Here is a 19,256-nt window from a genome sequence, read left to right on the forward strand (position 1 = left end):
GGGAAAGGAATTTTAAAGGTTTTTTTAAGGGATGTTCCACCAGTCAGCAGAGATGAGCTTAACATCTCAACAGACTGGGAATAGCCCAAAAGATTCCCACAAAGACAACGACCATCAACAAAACATCAAGGCCCAGCAGCAAACATCAACCAACATCTACCCCAGACACTGCCCTGGCACAGCTGGAGACACCTGGTCTGGAAAAGGCTGAGCAGGAAATGCAGGAGTGCAGACCTAATTCACATCACAGGCACAGAAATCCGGGTGCAACAGGAAACCAAACACTAAGAACGCCACAACTTGGAAACAATGAACATTAAACCAATGGATTTCTATGGGTTCAGACTATGTAAAGTTTAGGAAACATCTAATAAAACTCACATGTCATGGAATGATTTTCTCTGCACATGCAGACTATGTGTGGTTGAAATGATTCTGTTCAGAATCAAGTAATGCTTTATTTCTCTAAAGACACTGTTGGAGAGTTTTTGCTTTTCACAGTTGCAGTGAAAGGATTACACCATTAGAAGAATTTTTTGTAATAATTCTACTTTTCTATTGTCAGTTCTTTTTGGGCCAGGGGTGTGACAATCAGTTTTTAGTCAGAGGAGAAGAAAATACTTGATTGCTTTCTAATTTTCGTTTTTATGTTTGTGTGTGGTTCTTAGTGATGGCAAAATTATGGTATGGGTTTTTCCATGTTCACCTTTAAGCTGCATTTTGAAAACAAAATGGGGGGGTGAGGGATGCTCCATGTGAGTCATCCCATGGCTGCCCAGGAAGAGAAGATTCATTCCAGGCAGCCAGGAAAGGAGCTTTAGAATTGCAAATTAACACCCCTGGGCCAAAGCCTGGACAATGTACCAGGATCTTCCTGCCTGGGGGAGGAATTGGGCTGAATTCCTCTGCCCCTCACCCCAAGCTCTGCCTGGGGGCACAGGGGGAATTTGCACAGCTAAAGGCAGAGCCCATAGTGAGGATATCTGACTCTGCAGCAGAAATTGGTTAAGCTGAAAAGGAAAACTGCAAATGGACAATGTTGTGAAAATTTCACTACAAAAAATGGGGGTGGAATCATCCCGGTCCCCACCTCAACTTGTGCTCTCACTTTCTATGTTATCCAGGGTGAATTAGAGCAATGAGGCTTTTTTTGGTACCCCAAGTTAAGGGAAATCAGTTGGGAATCCAAGTATGTGCTGATTTAATTAGAGAAAAGCCCAAAATTGATGCAGCCCTGGCTGGAGGGAGCACCCAAAAATGGGGAAAAGATGAACGGCCACCAGAACAACACCATGGACCAGGCCCTGGGAACCCTAACAAATTCATATCAGGAGCCAGAGAACTAATTTATCATTTCCATGGCATAATTAGATTACAGGATGTCCTCAAAATAAAACCAGAGAGCTCCAGTTCCTGACTTTCTTCCCAGATGAGGGACACAACATTTCACCATGGGATGGGATCAGATTATCTTTTAGCAGGTAAAGGAGGCAGAGTTTGTGGAAAATTAAATGACTCAAACTGCTGTTGGCAAATAGATCACAGAGCAAAAATGGTGAAACGGATAACAAAGGATATAAGAAAGCAGCTCGTGTCCTGGTCCAAACATGGAACAGATGGGAACAGAACACATCTCCGTGTTTCCCTGGCAGACCATGGGTTAAAGGAATGCTGTTTCTCCTCTTATGTTCTACAGCAACTCTCATCTTTTCACCATGCAGGACACCTTGCTGAGTGCAGCTCATTCAGCAGCTGAGCAAGGGGATCCAGGGGGCAGCCAGGCCTCCTGAGCCACAAACAGCTACAAAAGGACAGCGAATGAGGGCACTGAGAGCAATCCCAAAACCAAAGAACACCCAGGAAGAAAAAACACAGGCAATGAGTGAATCTGCTTGCAGATATGGCCAGGGACTTGCACATAAGGAAGCAATGGGAGAAAGCATCATTTTCAGAAAATGTTACTAATTGACAAGGACCGCTGCTCTGACAAAGTCCCGCTAAATTCCTGAATTCCAGAAGAACAAAGACTTAACAGAGCCATCAATATCGCATGTTCTACAAAAGTGGGGGGTACATATTAACCGGGACATGCAGGAGGCAGATAGAGAAGTCTGAACCTTCCAAGCACCTCCGCCAGTGGGGAAAGGGACAGGGACACGCGGCCGGGAAAATCAGAACAAAAACGAGGCCGCGTCCTCCAGCAACTGGAGAGAGCGCACGGCAAATGCCCCATGGCCTCTCCCTTTGGGCAGCAATAAAGTCACTTTCACACCACTCCTCTGGCTCCTTTGGCCACACAAACCTCTGGCGCCGGGAATTTTCCCGCCCAGCCCCGGGCACAGCGCAGCCACCTCCGGGCTACCGACACGAACCGGGACGAGCCAGCGCTGCTCCGCCACCGGCTCCTGCCGAGGCCGCAGCGGGAAGGAGACCGCGGGCAGCCGCTCCCGCAGCGCCCTCACGCCAGGGCCAACACGGGCCGGCCACGGCACAACCCACCCGCCACAGCCCCCTGCCGCCCCCTCCCGGGCCCGCAGCGAGCCCCGAGCCCCCGCAGAACCGAGCGCGGCTCCCACCTGCGATGGCCGGGGCCGCCTCCGAGCTCCGCCGCCGCCTCACCGGGCTCCGGCCGCTGCCGCCGCCGCTGCCGGGCCCGCACAGACGCTCCGGCAATGGCGGCTCTCCTGCCCCACGGCCACCCTGGGGGCGCCAGCGGGGCCGGGCTTGTCCCCTCTCTGCCCAATCAGCGCGCGCCAGAACCACGAGTGACAGCAGCAGCAGCCAATCGCAGCCAGCGGCGGGCTCTGCACACGGCACAGCCCCGCCCCGCGCCCTCAGGGCCCCCCGGGCTGTGTGAGGGGAAGGGCGGGGATGAGGAACAGCCCTGGAACGGGCCCGGCCCGAGCCGCCATTGAGCTCCCAACACAAACAAAGTTCTCCGCAGCTCCCGGCTCGCCTTTCCCAGCCCTGGGTGTTCGGTGGCTCCAGCTCAGGGGGAAGCCCTGGAGCCTCACTTCTCCCACCTCTAATTAGGAGCATCAGGGCATCACTCGGATTTCCCCCTAAAAGGGAAAACTGCCCCAAACCCCTGTGGATGAGTGGGGGAGGAGAGAGATTTCTGGCAGAAAACTCCAAAAACTCAGAGCAGGATCATGAGAAGTAAAGGAAGACCCTTAAAATCAGCTCCCCCCACCCCTCCCTCCTCCCAGCTGTGCCTGCTCCCCGGCAGTGCAGGGACACAGGGAATGGGGCCATGGTCACTCCATCCCCCGGGGCTTTTCCCCCTGCTCAGGGACAGGAGTCGTTCCCCTGCTGCACCCTGGGCTCTCTGCCACCGGAGACTTCTCCAGGAACTTCTCCAAGCTGGGTCCATCCCATGGGGAACAGCCCCCTCACAGTGCTGCAGCGTGGGTCACTCTGCCACGGGCTCAGTCCTTCTGAAAAGAACAGGCAAGGAGAGCAGCTCCTTTTTAATGCCTTTATTGAGGGCAGCTCTGGGTGGGGGAGCTCAATGCTGCTCCCGATGGATGACCCAGAGGAGGAGATGTTCAGCTTTGCCACAGGGCAGAGCTGGGGATTCTGTCTTCAGGAGAGCGTCTAGAAGGACTCTGGTTTACTGTAAATCTTGGGTAGTCATGGAGAGCAAATGTTGTGTAGTTATGGTGATAAAGTCCGGAACATCAGTCAGTTGCTCAATGTTCTCCCTTGCTCCTCAGTGTAGTTTGGAGTCCAGTTTGTGCCATGGCTCGCTGATTCTAGGGGTCTTTGGATGTTAATCCCACTCCCTCTGGGTGCTACCCCCCATGGGAGTTGGGCTCATCTACACACTGGGTGCTGTCATCGGTGCCATTGGGGGGTTCCGGGAGCAGCAGAGGCAATAGACAAGGCCAGGTGGCATTAACAAGGCTGGTACAACAACATTGGTATTTACCAAACATGACACAACATGAGGTACATTAACAAAGAAGGCCCCTTACAGTGACAACATTCTACTGTTCAAAATGTAAAACATCTTTGTGTACTGATCAGGAGGTCAGGATTTACTCTTTACAATCCTGATGCTGAATGTCTCCTGAGGAGGTCTGGTCACAGAGAAGAAAGCCCTTGTGGGCTGCCCCTGTTTGGACAACCTGCTCCTCACCCCGAGCCTCAGCATGTCTGACATCGCCCACCTGGGACTGACATCCCAAAACATTGAGAACATTTATCAATTTTTCTTTATCATTAAAATCTAATTAATTTATAAAAATAAAATTTTACTTCTTATAATAATATTATTCTGTATTCTTATAACCTTGTTTTTCCATTTATATAAAAGAATTGATACATTTTCAGGAACAAAACATTATTGTTCTCTGGCTCTAAGTACCACAATTCCCTTCATTAATTAACTGACCACTATTTCTCCCTCTTTATGCTAATTACTCCTATTTTTAGCCCGTTATTCATAATTTTGAAATTATTCTCAGACAGGGTAAAAGGGGCCACTTTGGGGTCCATGGAAACTTTTCTGGGGAACATCTGGGGCAGTTTTGGGTCTGGGGAGGGAATTTAGAGAGAACCTGGGGGTCTGGAGGACACTTGGGGGGAGCCGGGTGAGCACTTGGAGGGGCACTTAGGGATTCTGTGGGACAATTCGGGATCCAGGGGAGCACTTGGGGGTCCAGGGGGGCACTTGGAGGTCAGGGAGGGGAATCTGGGGGCCCTTCGGGGTCCGGGCGGGCACTTGGGGGGCTGTAACAGGGAATCTATGGGCCGCGGGGGATGATGGGAGTTGTAGGCGCCGGTATGATACGGTTTAATGGGGCCGCGGAGCTTCACGGGAGTTGTAGGCGCAGCTCCAATGGGTTCCGGTGAGGCGCGGGGCATGACGGGAGATGAAGTCCCGGCTGGAATAGCGCTCTATGGGCGCCGCGGAGCATGATGGGAGCTGTAGTCCCGGAAGTGGCTCGGAAGGCGCGTTTGGCGTTGCGGGGAAGCGCTTGGAGAACACTTTTGTGTCCGAGCCGTGGCTGCAGGTGCTCAGGGCGAATGTATACGGCTCGGGAGCACTTGGGGGGAGCCTGGGGAGCTCTAACCGGGCTCTTTAGGGCGCGGGGCACGGCAGGAGGTTTGGGTGCGGAACTGTGTTCCGAATGGCTCAAATAGCACGAGGGATTGAGCGGGAGATGGGGTAAGGGAAGAAGTGGAGGAGGGAGGAAGAGGGGGAGCAAGAGGAAGAGGAGGGACAAAGGAGGATCAGGGAAAGGAGAAGGAACCACGAGGTCCAGCACTCCCTCAATTCACAGCCGCCTACCTATGGGATCATCACACCCCATCCCACAGGTGACCGGGGAGGGGGACCTCAGCCAAGATATTTTAGGTGCTCCCTATTTTGGGCTGCTTGAGGGGACGTTTGGAGAATGAAGAAATCCAAACCTGAGCAGAAAATGCCCCTTGGGGGTAAATTGGGGGTCCTGGCATCCCTAAGTGGGGAGCTGGTAACCAGGGGAACTTTTTGGATTCTTGGCACTCCCAGCAGCCTGGGGAGGGCAGGGACCGAGTAGACAGAGGACCCCCAGTGCAAGAGTGACCCCCAGCAGCTGGGACAGAGAGGAACCCCTGAACACCAAAGTGGAGAGACCAGAGACATGGAACTCCTGGGAGACATTTTCAGGGCTGAATCTTGGTGTTTGTGAGGTTTTTATGGACTCCAGATGCCCGGTGACTTCTGGAGATGGACTTGGGTAGAGAGACCTTCAAACTCAAACCTCCCCAAACCAGGATTTCCCATTCCCAAATCTTGGCTGGATGGAGAAGGAGGCTGTGAGGAAGAGGAACATGCCCCAGGACACGCAGGCAGGTGAGGAGGAAGTCAATGCCCCTTTCCCCCTCTCTCCTGCTCCATCTCCCAGCCCAGCCTGGCCCCCGACTGCAGGACAACCCCGCTGCCGACGCCGTCCTGCCAGGGACACACTGGGGGGATCTCCTTCCCCTTCCCTCTGGCACGGAGGCAAATCCCATCCTCTCCTTGTCCTTCCTCCCCCAGACAAGGAGCTGAGGATGGAGACCAGGGAGGAAAGATCCCCACAGCAGAACCTCGTGGAAGAGGCCATTGTGAGCAGCTCTATGGCTGAGGAATGTAATGGGGAGGAAAATCTGCAAAGATCCCGCAGGAGGAGGGGCTCCAAACCCATCCCAGGGTGCTCTGAGGAGGAAAGACCCACCCTGTGCCGCTAAGGCGGCCAGAGATCCAGCCAGGGCTCTGAGCTGGTGGTCCATGAGCAGCTTCAGGATGGGGAGAAGCCCTACAAGTGCTTGGAGTGTGGGAAGAGCTTCAGCCAGAGCAACAGCCTGATCTGCCACCAGATGATCCACACTGGGGAATGGCCCTATGAGTGTGGGGAATGTGGGAAGGGCTTCAGCTGGAGCTCCCAGCTCATCGTCCACCAGCGCATCCACACTGGGGAGAGGCCCTACGAGTGTCCTGAGTGTGGGAAGAGGTTTCACAGCAGCTCCACTCTCCTCAGGCACCAGCGGATTCACACGGATGAGAGGCCCTTCCGCTGCCCTGACTGTGGGGAGGGCTTCAAGCGAAACTCCAACCTCATCAAGCACCAGCGCATTCACACTGGGGAGAGGCCCTACGAGTGTGGGGAATGTGGGAAGAGCTTCAGCCAGAGAGGTCCCACCTCACCATCCATCAGAGGATCCACACCAGGGAACGGCCCTATGAGTGTGGGGAATGTGGGATGACCTTCAGCCGGAGGTCCCACCTGACCATCCACCAGATGATCCACACTGGGGAGAGGCCCTACGAGTGTCCCCAGTGTGGGAAAAGGTTTCAGACCAGCTCCACTCTCCTACAGCATCAGCGGATTCACACGGATGAGAGGCCCTTCCACTACCCCGACTGCAGGAGGGGCTTCAAGAAAAACTCCCACCTCATCAGGCACCAGCGCATCCACACTGGGGAGAGGCCCTACGAGTGTCCCCAATGTGGGAAGAGCTTCAGTGAGAGCTGTCACTTGAGCAAACACCAACAGAGGCACCGGTAAGGGAAGCTCTGCAAATGCCCCAAAGTGCAGGATGAGCTTTCTTCACAGCTCCAGCCTCATCCCCCCTTGGAGGACCAACATAGGGCAGAGACCTGGTGATCCATGTTCCCTGTGATCCATGATGGGAAGACACCTGTCCCTTTTCTTGCCCGTGGCAATGACATGATTTGGGATCAAAGAATGTGAGAGTGTGATCATGGCCCATTATATTCAGTCCCACCTCAGGTCACTGCCAGGGGCAGGAAAAGGACTCCCTGTCTCTCACCAGAGGAGAAGGGTGTCCTTTCCTGGCAGGAGGAAATACGTGGCCAGGAAGAGCCGGTCGATGACATTTTAGTTTTCCCAGTAAATAGATTGTCTTATCCCTTCTGTTATCCAAATTGTTTCTGTACCTATTTGTTCCTTATCCCATTGCTGTTGTCAATAAATTGTTCTTATCCCAGCCTGGGATCTTTGCCTTTTCTGCTTTCCATGGGAGGTGGGAGAGAAGCGAGCGGCAGAGCCGTATTAGCAGGAGCAGGAAATTGGGGAATGCCATTCCTGAAGCCCAGCCCATGGAAACCGAGCATCCCAGCTGGTGCCAGGCCTGGTTGCCATGGGCAGCAGCCTTGGGAGCGGGTCCCTGGCTGGGGGCTGTGGGAACCTCTTCCCTCTGGTGCCCAGGGACAGGAGTGGAGGGAGCGGCTGGAGCTGAGGCGGGCAGGTTTAGGCTGGATGTGAGGAAAAGGTTTTTCCCGCGAGGCTGCTGGGGCACTGAACAGGCTCCCCAGGGAAGGCTCCCAGCTCCAGGGCTGGCTGAGCTCCAGCAGCGTTTGGCCAGCGCTGCCAGGCCCAGGCTGGGATTGTTGGGGTGTCCTGTGCAGGGCCAGCAGTTGGACTGGAGGATCCCCATGGGTCCCTCCCAACTCAGCCAATTCTGTGGCTCTGTGATCCCAGGAGCCTGGGGATGGGACTGCAAATGGTTGCCATGGCAATGGGCCCTGGCTCCAGGCCTGAGCTGGTGTCCTGGTATGGGGCCATAGCAACAGGGGCTGTGATGGTTGCCATGGAAACAGGCCATTGCAATGGTGCAGATGTTGCCAAGGGAACAGACCACAGCAGGGAGACAGCTCTGGCCAGGAGCAGCTCCTGAGCACAGCCCAGCAGGGCTGGGGCCCTGCCAGGGCAGCTCAGGAACACGAGCAGGCCCAGACAGAGCTCCCAGGGGCTTAGCACTGGCAGGGGCTGGGGGATGTCCCAGAGGGGGCTGTGTCACAGCAGCACCTCTGTGGCTGTGTCCTGGAGCCCCAGAGCAGCTGTGATGTCAGAAAGGGGCTGTGTGACAGCTCAGAGTGGGTTGTGTGAGGTCACAGATGGGGCTGTGACATCACAGAGTTTGTTGTGTGACGTCACTGTGCAGCTATGGCATCATAGAGGGGACTGTGTGACATCACAGAGAAGGCTGTGACATCATGACATGGCTGTATGACATCATAGCGCCATGGATGACATTGGCGGGCAGCAAAGAGCGGCGCCAATGGCGGGGCTGGAGGCGGCTCTGGGGGCGGGGCCGGGGCTGTGGGCGGGGCCGCAGCGGAGCAGCACGATGGCTCCAGCGCTGGGGCCGGGGGCGCTCCCGGGGGGCGGCGAGAGGTGAGGGGGACCCCCGGCACCGGGACTCTTTGATCGCCCATTCCGGAGCGCCGAGGGGCCCCTAAACCCCCATTCCTGGGCGCCGCCATCCCACCGAACCCCCATTCCCGGCCCTGGGTCCCACCCTGCACCCCCTTATCCGGCACCAGGAACGCCTGCACCCCTTTCCCGGCCATCCCGCCTCTCGCAGCCCCAGAGCCCCCTTCTCCTTGACCCATTTACCCCCTGGACCCCTATTCCTGCCTCTCCCAGCAGCCAGCCCCTCCTTTCCTCAGCACTGAGGACACCCGGGACCCCTATTCCCAGCCATCCCGGCTTTCCCTGCACTGTCCTGGCAATGGGGACACCGGGGACCCTTGGAGCTCCCTTTCCTGGATACAGGAACGCCCCGAACTCCAGCCATGCCACATCTAGCCAGGCCCAGCCTCCCCTCTTGTCAGTCCTGGCATCCCCAAATGCCCTTCCCGGCTCTCCCCGTTCCCCCTTTCCTTCAGCTGTGACCCCCCCGATCCCAAATCTCCAAATGTCCCCCCAGTTCTCCTCTCCCTGCGTTCCCTGCACGCGGCGCTGTCGGAGCCCGGCCCGGGCTTCCCGCAGTCCATGTCCATGGGGTCCCTGGCTGGGATCCCCTTCCAGCGCCGCCGCAGCGAGCGGGGCCGGGCAGAGCCGCAGCTCCGGGGATGGCGGCCGGAACCGAGCCGGGATCTTGGGATAGCCAGAGCTGGGATATTGGGATAGCCAGGGCTGGGATATTGGGATAGCCAGGGCTGGGATATTGGGATAGCCAGGGCTGGGATATTGGGATAGCCAGGGCTGGGATATTGGGATAGCCAGGGCTGGGATATTGGGATAGCCAGGGCTGGGATATTGGGATAGCCAGGGCTGGGATATTGGGATAGCCAGATCCAGCACAAGGAGCGGCACCGGCACGGGGCCAGCGGGGAGCTGCAGATGCTGCAGCAGCGGCACAGCCAGAGCGGGGCTGAGTGGGGGGAGCCGGGGCTGGGGGATCTGTGGGGCTGCGATGGCAACTGTGGCACCGCCATGGGGATCCCTGAGATCCAGGCTGAGGGATTAACAAATTCCCTGGCTCACAGCTGCAGGGAATATCTCCGGAAATATGTCAGATATGGGCGGGAGGTGCTGGAGTGTAAAGGTGGGGAGGGCAGAATTCCCATGGGAATATGGGAATGGGAATGTGGGATTTGGGAGGGCAAATCCATGGGTGGGAAATCCATGGAAATTCCATGGATGGATCTCAGACATCCCATTCCCGTGAGACCTCCAAGGATGAATTCTACTTCTGTCCCATTCCCATGGGAATTCTGTAGATCGATCTCACTGCCATGCCATTCCCATGGAATTCCATGGGCAGATCTCCCCATCCCACTGCCATGGGAGTTCCAATCCGTTTCCCCCCCAAACCCATCCTGGGGATCGTCCTGTTCTTTGCCCGCCCCACCCCTCACAAGAGTCCTGGGGGTCCCCCCATGACACAACCAGCCCCCCCAAACTCTTCCTGGTTCCCTCTCATCTCCCCACAACGGGAATTCTTGAAAGTCTCCCCATGTCCCCGCCCCCAGGACTTTGGGGGTCCCACCCGACCTGTCCAGGCACCCCCAGATTTCTTCCACAGCCCCCCTGTGATGGTGGAGGGCGGGGGCCGAGTGCTGGTGCCCCCCTGCCTGCAGCAGATCCAGCGGTGAGGGCAGTTCGGGGGGTCCCTCAGCATTTGGGGTCCCTGGGATTTGGGGTGACCCCCCGAGCCCCCCAGGATCTCCCTGAACACGCTGACGCTGCCCGTGCGCAGTGAGAAGGTTCAAACCCGGCACGGGGTCCCCAGCACTGCCACCCGCATTGCCCAGGTACCCCCAAACCTGCCGAGAACCCCCAAATCCCCCGGGACACCCCAACCTCCCCGGGATCCCAAACACATCCCTGGATGCTCCCAAAACTCCCAAAAACTGCAAAACCCCATACAGACATTGAGAAGGTTCATACCTGGCATGGGGTCCCCATCTCCATCACCAGCAGGTTCCCCAAAACAACCCACCCCTAAAAATGTCATTTAAAGCCGTCATGAACCCCCCTCAAAAGGGGTTTGTGGGGCTGCAGCCGCACCAACACCCTAAAATGGGGAGGAAAAAACACCCCTGTAGTGGTGGGATCCCCCCCAAAAAACCTGAAAAAGAGAAAAACTCCTCTTCAGAGGGGCCTGAAGATCCTGAAAGGCCCTGGAAGAGGGACAAGATCCCCTCCTCTGCTGGGGCCTCCCCGAGCCGGGAACTCTCCCGTTCCTGCACTCGGGGGAGCCCCGAACGACGGCGGCTCCTGGGCTGAGCCCCCCTCAGCCGGGGCTGCGGGGGGAACTGGGGGGGCTGGGACGGGGCTTGGGGGTCCTGGGGTGAACTGGGGGACCCTCAGTGCTCCCACCTCCCCCTGTTCCCCTGTCCCGTCCCGTTCCCATTGTTCCCCCAAACCTCCGCTGCCCCCAGCTCGGTTTGGGGGGGACCCAGCCCTTTCCCATCGTGTCCCGGCCCGGCCCCGCTCACCCGAGGGCTCCGAACCACGCCCAGGGACAGAGGAGGGACAGAGGAGGAGGAAGAGGAGGGACAGAGGAGGAGGAAGAGGAGGAGCAGGAGGAGGAAGAGCTGGAGCAGGCAGAGGAGGCTCCACGTGCGCTCCCCGCTCTCTGGATCTGCAGCTCCTTCGGGACCATCGCCCCCATCCCGCAGGTGCCCGGGGAGGGGGAGCTCGCCCCAAATACCCCGGGGCTCCCTGGGTTTGGGGGTTTTGGGGGGGATGTTTGGGGATGGCAGGGCTCCAGAGCCGAGCCGCAGATGCTCCTCGGGGGGACCCCGGGGGTCCCCGGGAGGTGTTTTTGGGGGGTCCCGGTGGCGGCAGAGCCCCGGCAAAGGGGCCGGGGGGATGCGGGTCCCCCCGCGGTGGGGGTTGGGCTTCCCGGGCCGGGCCCCCCGAGCTCTGCCGGGGCCGCGGGTGCGGGGGGACCCCGGTTTTGGGGAGCCCCGGGAAAGCCGCGGCTTCCCTGAGCGGGACCCCAGAGAGAGGAGAGCCCCAGAGCCGCAAAGCGGGGACCCCGAGAGGGGGGGACCCCTGGGATTGCCGGGACCCCGGCGGGGGGTGCTGGGGCTGGAGGGGCGGCACGGCCGGGAAAGGGGTTCGGGGCTCCCGGTGCCGGCAGTGGCTGCTCCCAGCATTGCCCAGTTGCTCCCCCCGTGTGGTTTCAGTTTCCTCGGCAGCAGGATGAGCCAAATCACTTCCAGTTCAATTTGTCTCCATTTTCCCCAAATGTTATCTCAATTTTTTCCCTCATTTTTACTCTATTTCCCCACAGTTTTATCCCATTTTCCGTCATTTTTATCTAGTTTATCCCAAATTTTCCTTATTTTTATCCCAATTTATTCCTTATTTTTGCTCTATTTTTCCTTTATCTTATTTTCATATAGTTTTCCCCCATTTTTCTCATTTTTTCCTGCATTTTCCCCTTTCTTATCTCATTTTTCCTCAATTTTTCCCCAATTTTTCTGATTTTTTTTCTTATTTCTCCTCCATTTTTACTCAAATTTCCCCCATGTTTTCCTATATTTTCTCAATTTTTTCCCCATTATTAATCTATTTTTACGCATTTCCCCATTTTACCCTCTTTTTGCTCCATTTTTCCCCAGTTTTTTTGCTGTGTTCTCTCCTGTTTTCCCCATTTTCTTCCATTTTTCACCCACTTTCACTTCATTTTTACCATTTTTATTCCCATTTTCCCTTCATTTTTCTCCCAGTTTCCCTCATTTTTTTCTCCATTTTTATCCTGGTTTTATCTCATTTTTCCGTCATTTTATCCCCATCTTCTTCCATTCCTTTCTCCCATTTTTCCCATTTTTTCCTCCATTTCCATCCCATTTTTCCCTATTTTTATCCCATTTTTTCCCTATTATTTTCCCATTTTGGCTCAAATTTCCCCCATTTTTGCTCCATTTCCATCCTATTTTTTCCCTATTTCCTCCTAATCTTCCCCATTTAATTATTCCAAAAAGTTAATATTTTGGGGGGAAAATTAGAAATTTTGGCGGGAAAAAACAGTGCTTTGGGGGCAAAACTCCATGAATTTGAATCACAGCTTTCCTGTGATTTTTCCATGATTTTCCCATGATTTCCAGCCAGAAGGAGGAGTGGGATTCATCTGAACATTCTGGAAGCTGGAATAGGACCAGGCCATCTACCTTCCCAAAAATCTTGACCAGTTCATCTGCAATTCCACCTTTCCCCACTCCCTGTATCCCAGGTCTGGAAATTCTTCTACGACCTTGCAGGTAGGCAATTCCCAAAATTCCATGGAAAAATGGGATAGGGGGATTTCATCCTGTTTTTTTCCTGATTTTCCCCATTATTTTCCCCAATTTTTTCTCTCTCTTTTTTTTTTTTTTTTTAATTTTTCTGATTTTTCCCTCATTTTCCCTGAATTTTTCCCAGTTTTTTCCCCATTTTTTTCCTGATTTTTTTGTTTTTCCTGATTTTTCCCTCTTCTTTTCCCAAAATTTCTTGTCTTTTCCCCAATTTTTTCTCAAATTTTTCCATAATTTTTCTGGTTTTTCCCATTTTTTAGCAATTTTTCCCCTGCTTTTCCCATTTTTTTTCCTGATTTTCCCCCAATTTTTTTTTCTTTTTTTTTTTTTTTTCTGATTTTTTTTCCCTGATTTTTTCCAGGTTTTATTCCCTTTTTCTTATTTTTTTTCCTCATTTTTCATAATTTTTTTCACATACTTTTCAATTTTTTTTTCCTGATTTATCCCTCAGATTTGTCCAAATATTTCCCCTTTTTTCCTAATTTTTCCTGATTTTTCCCATTTATTTCCTTGATATTTCCTAGTTTTTTCCCAGTCTTCTTCCTCTTTCTTTTCCTGATTTTTACCTGTTTTTTCCCATTTTTTTTCTCAAACTTTTGCTTGATTTTTGTGGTTTTTCCTTTTTTTCACTTTTTTTTTTCTGATTTTTCCCTTATCCTTTCCCTAATTTTTCTGGTTTTCCTCAATTCTTTCCTGATTTTTTTCATTTTTTTTCTGATTTTTCCAGATTTTTTATCCTTTTCTGGTTTGTTTCCCTGATTTTCCCATGATTTTCCTTTTTTTCCACTTTTTTTTTTTTTTATTTTTTCCAAATTATTTTCCTGATTTTTTTGCAATTTTTTATCAAATATTTCTGGTTTTTCCTTCATTTTTCCAATATTTTTCCCAGTTTTTTCCTGATTTCTCCTGATTTTTCCCAGGGTCTTTTCGGCTTTCTTTTCCTGATATTTTTCCTGATTTCTCACAATTTTTCACAATTTTTTTCATGTATTTCCCATTTTTTCCTGATTCTTCTCTCTTCCTTTCCCAAATTTTTTCTAGCTTTTTCCCAATTTCTTCTCAAATTTCCCTAGTTTTTACCTGATTTTTCCTGGGATTTTTCCTATTTCTTTCCAGATTTTATTCCTCTTTCTTTTCTGGATTTTCCCCAATTTTTCCAAGTTCTTTCCCAGTTTTTTTTTCCTGATTTTCCCATTTTCTCCAAATTTTTCCTGTTTTTTCTTGATTTTTCCTTCTTTTCCTATTTTTTCCTGATTTTTTCCCCATTTTTTCTGATTTTTCCAGATTTTTCCCAGATTTTTTCCACTTTCTTTTCCTGACATTTTCCCCCAAATTTTCCCATTTTTTCCTTGAGTTTTCTTTTTTTTCCCCCAAATTTTTCCTGGTTTTCCCCATTTTTTTTCAAATTTTCCCCTGTTTTTCCCAAATTTTTCCCAATTTTTTCCTGATTTTTCCCCAATTTTTTTTTATTTCACCCTGATATTTTTCTGTTTTTTCCCTGACTTTTCCCTTCCGTTTTCCTTTAATTTATCCTGGTTTTTTTTTTTCATTTTTTCCCCAATTTTCCAGTTTCCTTCACACTCCCAGTCTGATCCCAGTCACTTACAATCTAATCCCAGTCACTCCCAGTATGAGGCCAGTGGCCCCCAGTTGCTCCCTGTCAGTTCCAGTATGACCCCAGTAGCCTCCAGTGTGATCCCTGGGACTCCCTGTCTCTCCCAGTATATCCCAGTCAGCCCCAGCACACTCCCAGTCATTCCCAGCTCTTCCCAGTTGCTCTCAGCATGATCCCAGTTGCTCACAGCCACTCCCAGTCAATCCCAGTATGATTCCAGTCACCCTCAGTGGGATCCCAGTCTCAGCCAGCAGGGACCCAGCTGCTCCCACTGTGATCCCAGTATGGTCCCAGTTGAGCATGATCCCAGAATAGTTGTAATTCTTCCCAGTTCCTACCAGTATGATCCCAGTTGTCCCTGGAATAGTCCCAGTCCATCTCAGCATGGTCCAAATCACTCCCAGTTTCCCCCAGTGTGGTTCCAGCTGTTCCCAGTATGGTCACTGTCACTCCCAGTATATCCCAGCTGCCCTCAGCATGCTTGTCCTCATTCCCAGTCATTCCCAGTTACCCCAGTAAGGTTCCAGTTACCCCAGTACAAACCAGTCCCTGCCAGTGCTGCCACTCCTGGGATCCCCCAGCCCTCTCTGTGTTCCCCCCTCCCGCATCTCCCCAGAGGAGCCCCAAGGGCTGGCAGTCCCCAGCCAGGGTCCCCAGCCAGCCCCAGGTTGGATCTGCAGCCCCCAATTTTCCCAGTTTCCCTCTCCTTTTCCCCGGGCCGGGTTCCCCCCGTCCCCAGCGGGTGGGAGCAGCGGAGAGCCCCGCGCTGCCCATCCCGACCTGTCCCGGCTCCATCCCCGCTCCTGCCGTGGGCTGTGAGGGGTTTGGGAACGGGGCACCGAGGGTGTCACTGCTCCTGGGGGAGGAGGAGGAGGGATGGAAGAGGAGAGATGAAGAAGAAGGAGAGAGAGAAGGGATGGAAGTAGGAGAAGGAGGTGGGGTTAGGGAGGAAGAGGAGGAGGAAGGATGGAAGGGGAGGAGAGGGAGGAAGAGGGACAAATGAGGATCAGGGAAAGGAGAAGGAACCATGAGGTCGAGCACTCCCCGAATTCACAGCCCCTCACCCGTGTGGGATCATCACCCCCCCATCCCACAGGTGACCGAGGAGGGGGAGCTCAGCCCAGATATCCTGGGGGATCCCTGGGTTGGATTTTTTCAGGGGGGATATTTAAGAATTAAGGCCTGCAAAGCTGAGCGGAAAATCCTACTTGGGGGGACATTGGGCGGTCCCAGCATCCCTAAGTGGGGAAATGGAAACGGGGAAGTTTTCAGATTCCTGGCACTCCCAGCAGCCTGGGGAGGGCAGGGACTGAGTAGGTGGGGAACCCCCAGTACAAGCGTGACCCCCAACAGCTGGGACAGGGGGGAACCCCTGAAGACCAAAGGGGAGAGACCAGAGATGGGGAACTCCTGGGAGGCATTTTCAGGGCTGAATCTTGGTGTTTGGGAGGTTTTTATGGACTCCAGATGCCCGATAACTTCTAGAGATGGACTTGGGCAGGAGGAACCCCCTAACCCAATGTGCTCATGAATTGTATTTTTCCCCAAACAAGGATTTCCCATTCCCAAATCTTGGCCAGATGGAGAAGGAGGCTGCGAGGAAGAGGAAGATGCCCCGGGACACCCAGTCAGGTGAGGAGGAAGTCAGTGCCCCTTTCCCCCTCTCTCCTGCTCCATCTCCCAGCCCAGCCTGGCCCCTGGCTGCAGGACAACCCCGCTGCCGACGCCGTCCTGCCGGGGACGCACTGGGGGGATCTCCTTCCCCTTCCCTCTGGCACGGAGGCAAATCCCATCCTCTCCTTGTCCTTCCTCCCCCAGACAAGGAGCTGAGGATGGAGACCAGGGAGGAAAAATCCCCACAGCAGAACCTCATGGAAGAGGCCGTTTTGAGCAGCTCCACAGCGCAGGAATCCAACAGGGAGGAAAAGTCATGGAGATCCTACAGGAGGAGGGGCTCCAAACCCATCCCAGGGTGCTCTGAGGAGGAAAGACCCACCCTGTGCCGGGAAGGCGGCCGGAGATCCAGCCAGGGCTCTGAGCTGGTGGTCCATGAGCAGCTTCAGGATGGGGAGAAGCCCTACAAGTGCTTGGAGTGTGGGAAGAGCTTCAGCCAGAGCAACAGCCTGATCTGCCACCAGATGATCCACACTGGGGAATGGCCCTACGAGTGTGGGGAATGTGGGAAGGGCTTCAGCTGCAGCTCCCAACTCATCATCCACCAGCGCATCCACACTGGGAAGAGGCCCTACGAGTGTCCCGAGTGTGGGAAGAGGTTTCAGACCAGCTCCCATCTCCTTGTGCACCAGCGGATTCACACGGATGAGAGGCCCTTCCGCTGCCCCGACTGTGGGGAGGGCTTCAAGCAAAACTCCCACCTCATCACCCACCGGCGCATCCACACTGGGGAGAGGCCCTATGAGTGTCCCCAGTGTGGGAAGAGCTTCAGAAACAGCTCTAATTTGACCATTCACCAGAGGATCCACACTGGGGAACATCCCTATGAGTGTGGGGAATGTGGGATGACCTTCAGCCAGAGGTCCCATCTGACCATCCACCAGCGCATCCACACTGGGGAGAGGCCCTACGAGTGTCCTGAGTGTGGGAAGAGGTTTCAGAGCAGCTCCACTCTCCTCAGGCACCAGCAGATTCACACGGATGAGAGGCCCTTCCGCTGCCCTGAGTGCAGGAAGGGCTTCAAGCGAAACTCCCACCTCATCACCCACCAGCACATCCACACTGGGGAGAGGCCCTACAAGTGTGGGAAATGTGGGAAGAGGTTTCAGACCAGGTCCAGTCTCCTCCAGCACCAGCGGATTCACATGGATGAGAGGCCCTTCTGCTGCCCCGAGTGCAGGAAGGGCTTCAAGGACAACTCCACCCTCATCAGGCACCGGCGCATCCACACTGGGGAGAGGCCCTACGAGTGTCCCCAGTGTGGGAAGAGCTTCATCCAGAAATCTCACTTGACCCAACACCAACAAAAGCACCACTAAGGGAAGCCCTGTGAATGCCCCAAGTGCAGGAAGAGTTTCGTGCGCTGCCCCAGCTCCATCCCCCATCAGAGGACCCACGTTGGGCAGAGCCCTGATGACCCACGTTCCCAGTGATCTGTGGTGGGCAGACACTGAGCTGGTGGTCTTTATATTTTGGTTTCAATTATCTTTTGATTCATCTTCATCCCTTTAAAACCAACAAATAGTGGTAAAAATCAACAAATTCATCAAAGGCATCTAAAACCTCACATGTTACTAGTGCTACAATGGAATCTGGGAGATACATGGGAGTATTTGGGGGTATTTGGTGTAGTTGTTTCCATTTCTTGGCACTCAGAGACGAGAGGGTTTGATCTGTCACCTCAAAACCACTCAATGCCACTGAATCCTACTCAGTCCCTCTCCAAAATTATTCAACTCCACAGCCCCTCTGGGTGTGATGCCTTAAGTTTTATATTTTTCGTATTCTGCGCTGCCTAGGTTTGTAGCTTTGAACTTCATATTAATTGTTAGTGAGCTCTCTTCAGAGAGTAGGTAGACAAAACAATTCCTTTTCTAGCTTGATAGCAAGGACAATTGTTAGAAGTTTCAGGTCCAAAAGTATAAACAAGGGTGGACTGAAGAGAGAAAACAAGAAGTACAGGACTTCATCATCTGAAGCTGTAATTGGACAATGAACAGATTGCAATATGCAGATGGACCTAAACTTCTAAAAATGTGAGACCTTGTGATCAGTTGTCCATTTTTGTGACCATTTCTTGTTCATCCTGGGTGTAGCCCTGGCCAGGTTCTTGTACTGCCCAAGGTGTATCCTTTAAGGCCTTTTAATAAACTTTATTCTTAACTCTGTCTGGACTCTGTTCTAGGTCAGCCTTCTGAAGGCATCAGGTGGAATGGGGTTGGAAGGGGACTGGGTGAAGTGGGATGCAAATCAGGAGGGGTGAGATGGGCACTGGGTGGGGCAGGATTGTTGGGATGGAGTTTGGGAGGTGTGAAATGGGGGAAATAGGGACTTGGGAAGGGGTCTTGATGTTCAGCAGGGATGGGATGGGTTTGCCTTGGGACTGGGGAGGTGGGGTGGGGTCTGGAATGAGACAGCCAAAGTTTGGGGAAGATGAAGGGAGGGGGGAGCCCATTACTGAGTGAGTTTTTGTGTGAGGTGCCCCTGCCCAGGGAGGCAAAGATTTAGTTTCAAATGAACATTGTTAAAGTGAGAGGTGTGGGCAAGAGGGAATTCCATCCCTCTGCCTCAGAGGATGGGCCCTGCAAGCCCAGGAAGAAACTCCACCCTGGACCCCTCGTGGGGTGGCAGCCCAGGGATTTCTGATTGGGTTTGGACCCCTGGGGTTTCTCCCTTGCTGTGTTCCCAGTGGTCCCTGATCTTGAACTCCACCCTGGTTCTCAAACCCCATCTTCCTGCCTCTGTTTGGGGCTGTCTCTGGGTCTGAGTTTGTTCCTGAGCTGAATAAATGGTTTCCTGAGCAGAATCCCATCTCGTTGGTGTCCCATGCCTGTTCCTAGTAACTGTGGCCTCCCTGGACATGATCCTGCAGCCCCGGAACGCAAGACCCCACAAAATTGAGACCTACCCCCAGACCCCCCCAAAAATCCTAAAACTCCC

General features: G+C 53.5%; 1 protein-coding gene and 1 pseudogene across 1 annotated transcript; one reads left to right on the plus strand and one right to left on the minus strand.

Moving 5' to 3' along the window:
• LOC131586325 (uncharacterized) overlaps nucleotides 1-19,256 on the minus strand; it is a 1,027,770-nt pseudogene that overhangs the window by 717,250 nt on the left and 291,264 nt on the right.
• Nucleotides 5,169-17,635, plus strand: LOC131586221 (zinc finger protein 585A-like). Its single transcript, XM_058853118.1, is given in 4 exon segments — nucleotides 5,169-5,173; nucleotides 6,246-6,657; nucleotides 6,660-6,993; nucleotides 16,653-17,635. Coding segments are annotated over 4 exon segments (1,734 nt in total).

Source organism: Poecile atricapillus, chromosome 19, assembly GCF_030490865.1.
Source record: "Poecile atricapillus isolate bPoeAtr1 chromosome 19, bPoeAtr1.hap1, whole genome shotgun sequence".
NCBI lineage: Eukaryota > Metazoa > Chordata > Aves > Passeriformes > Paridae > Poecile > Poecile atricapillus.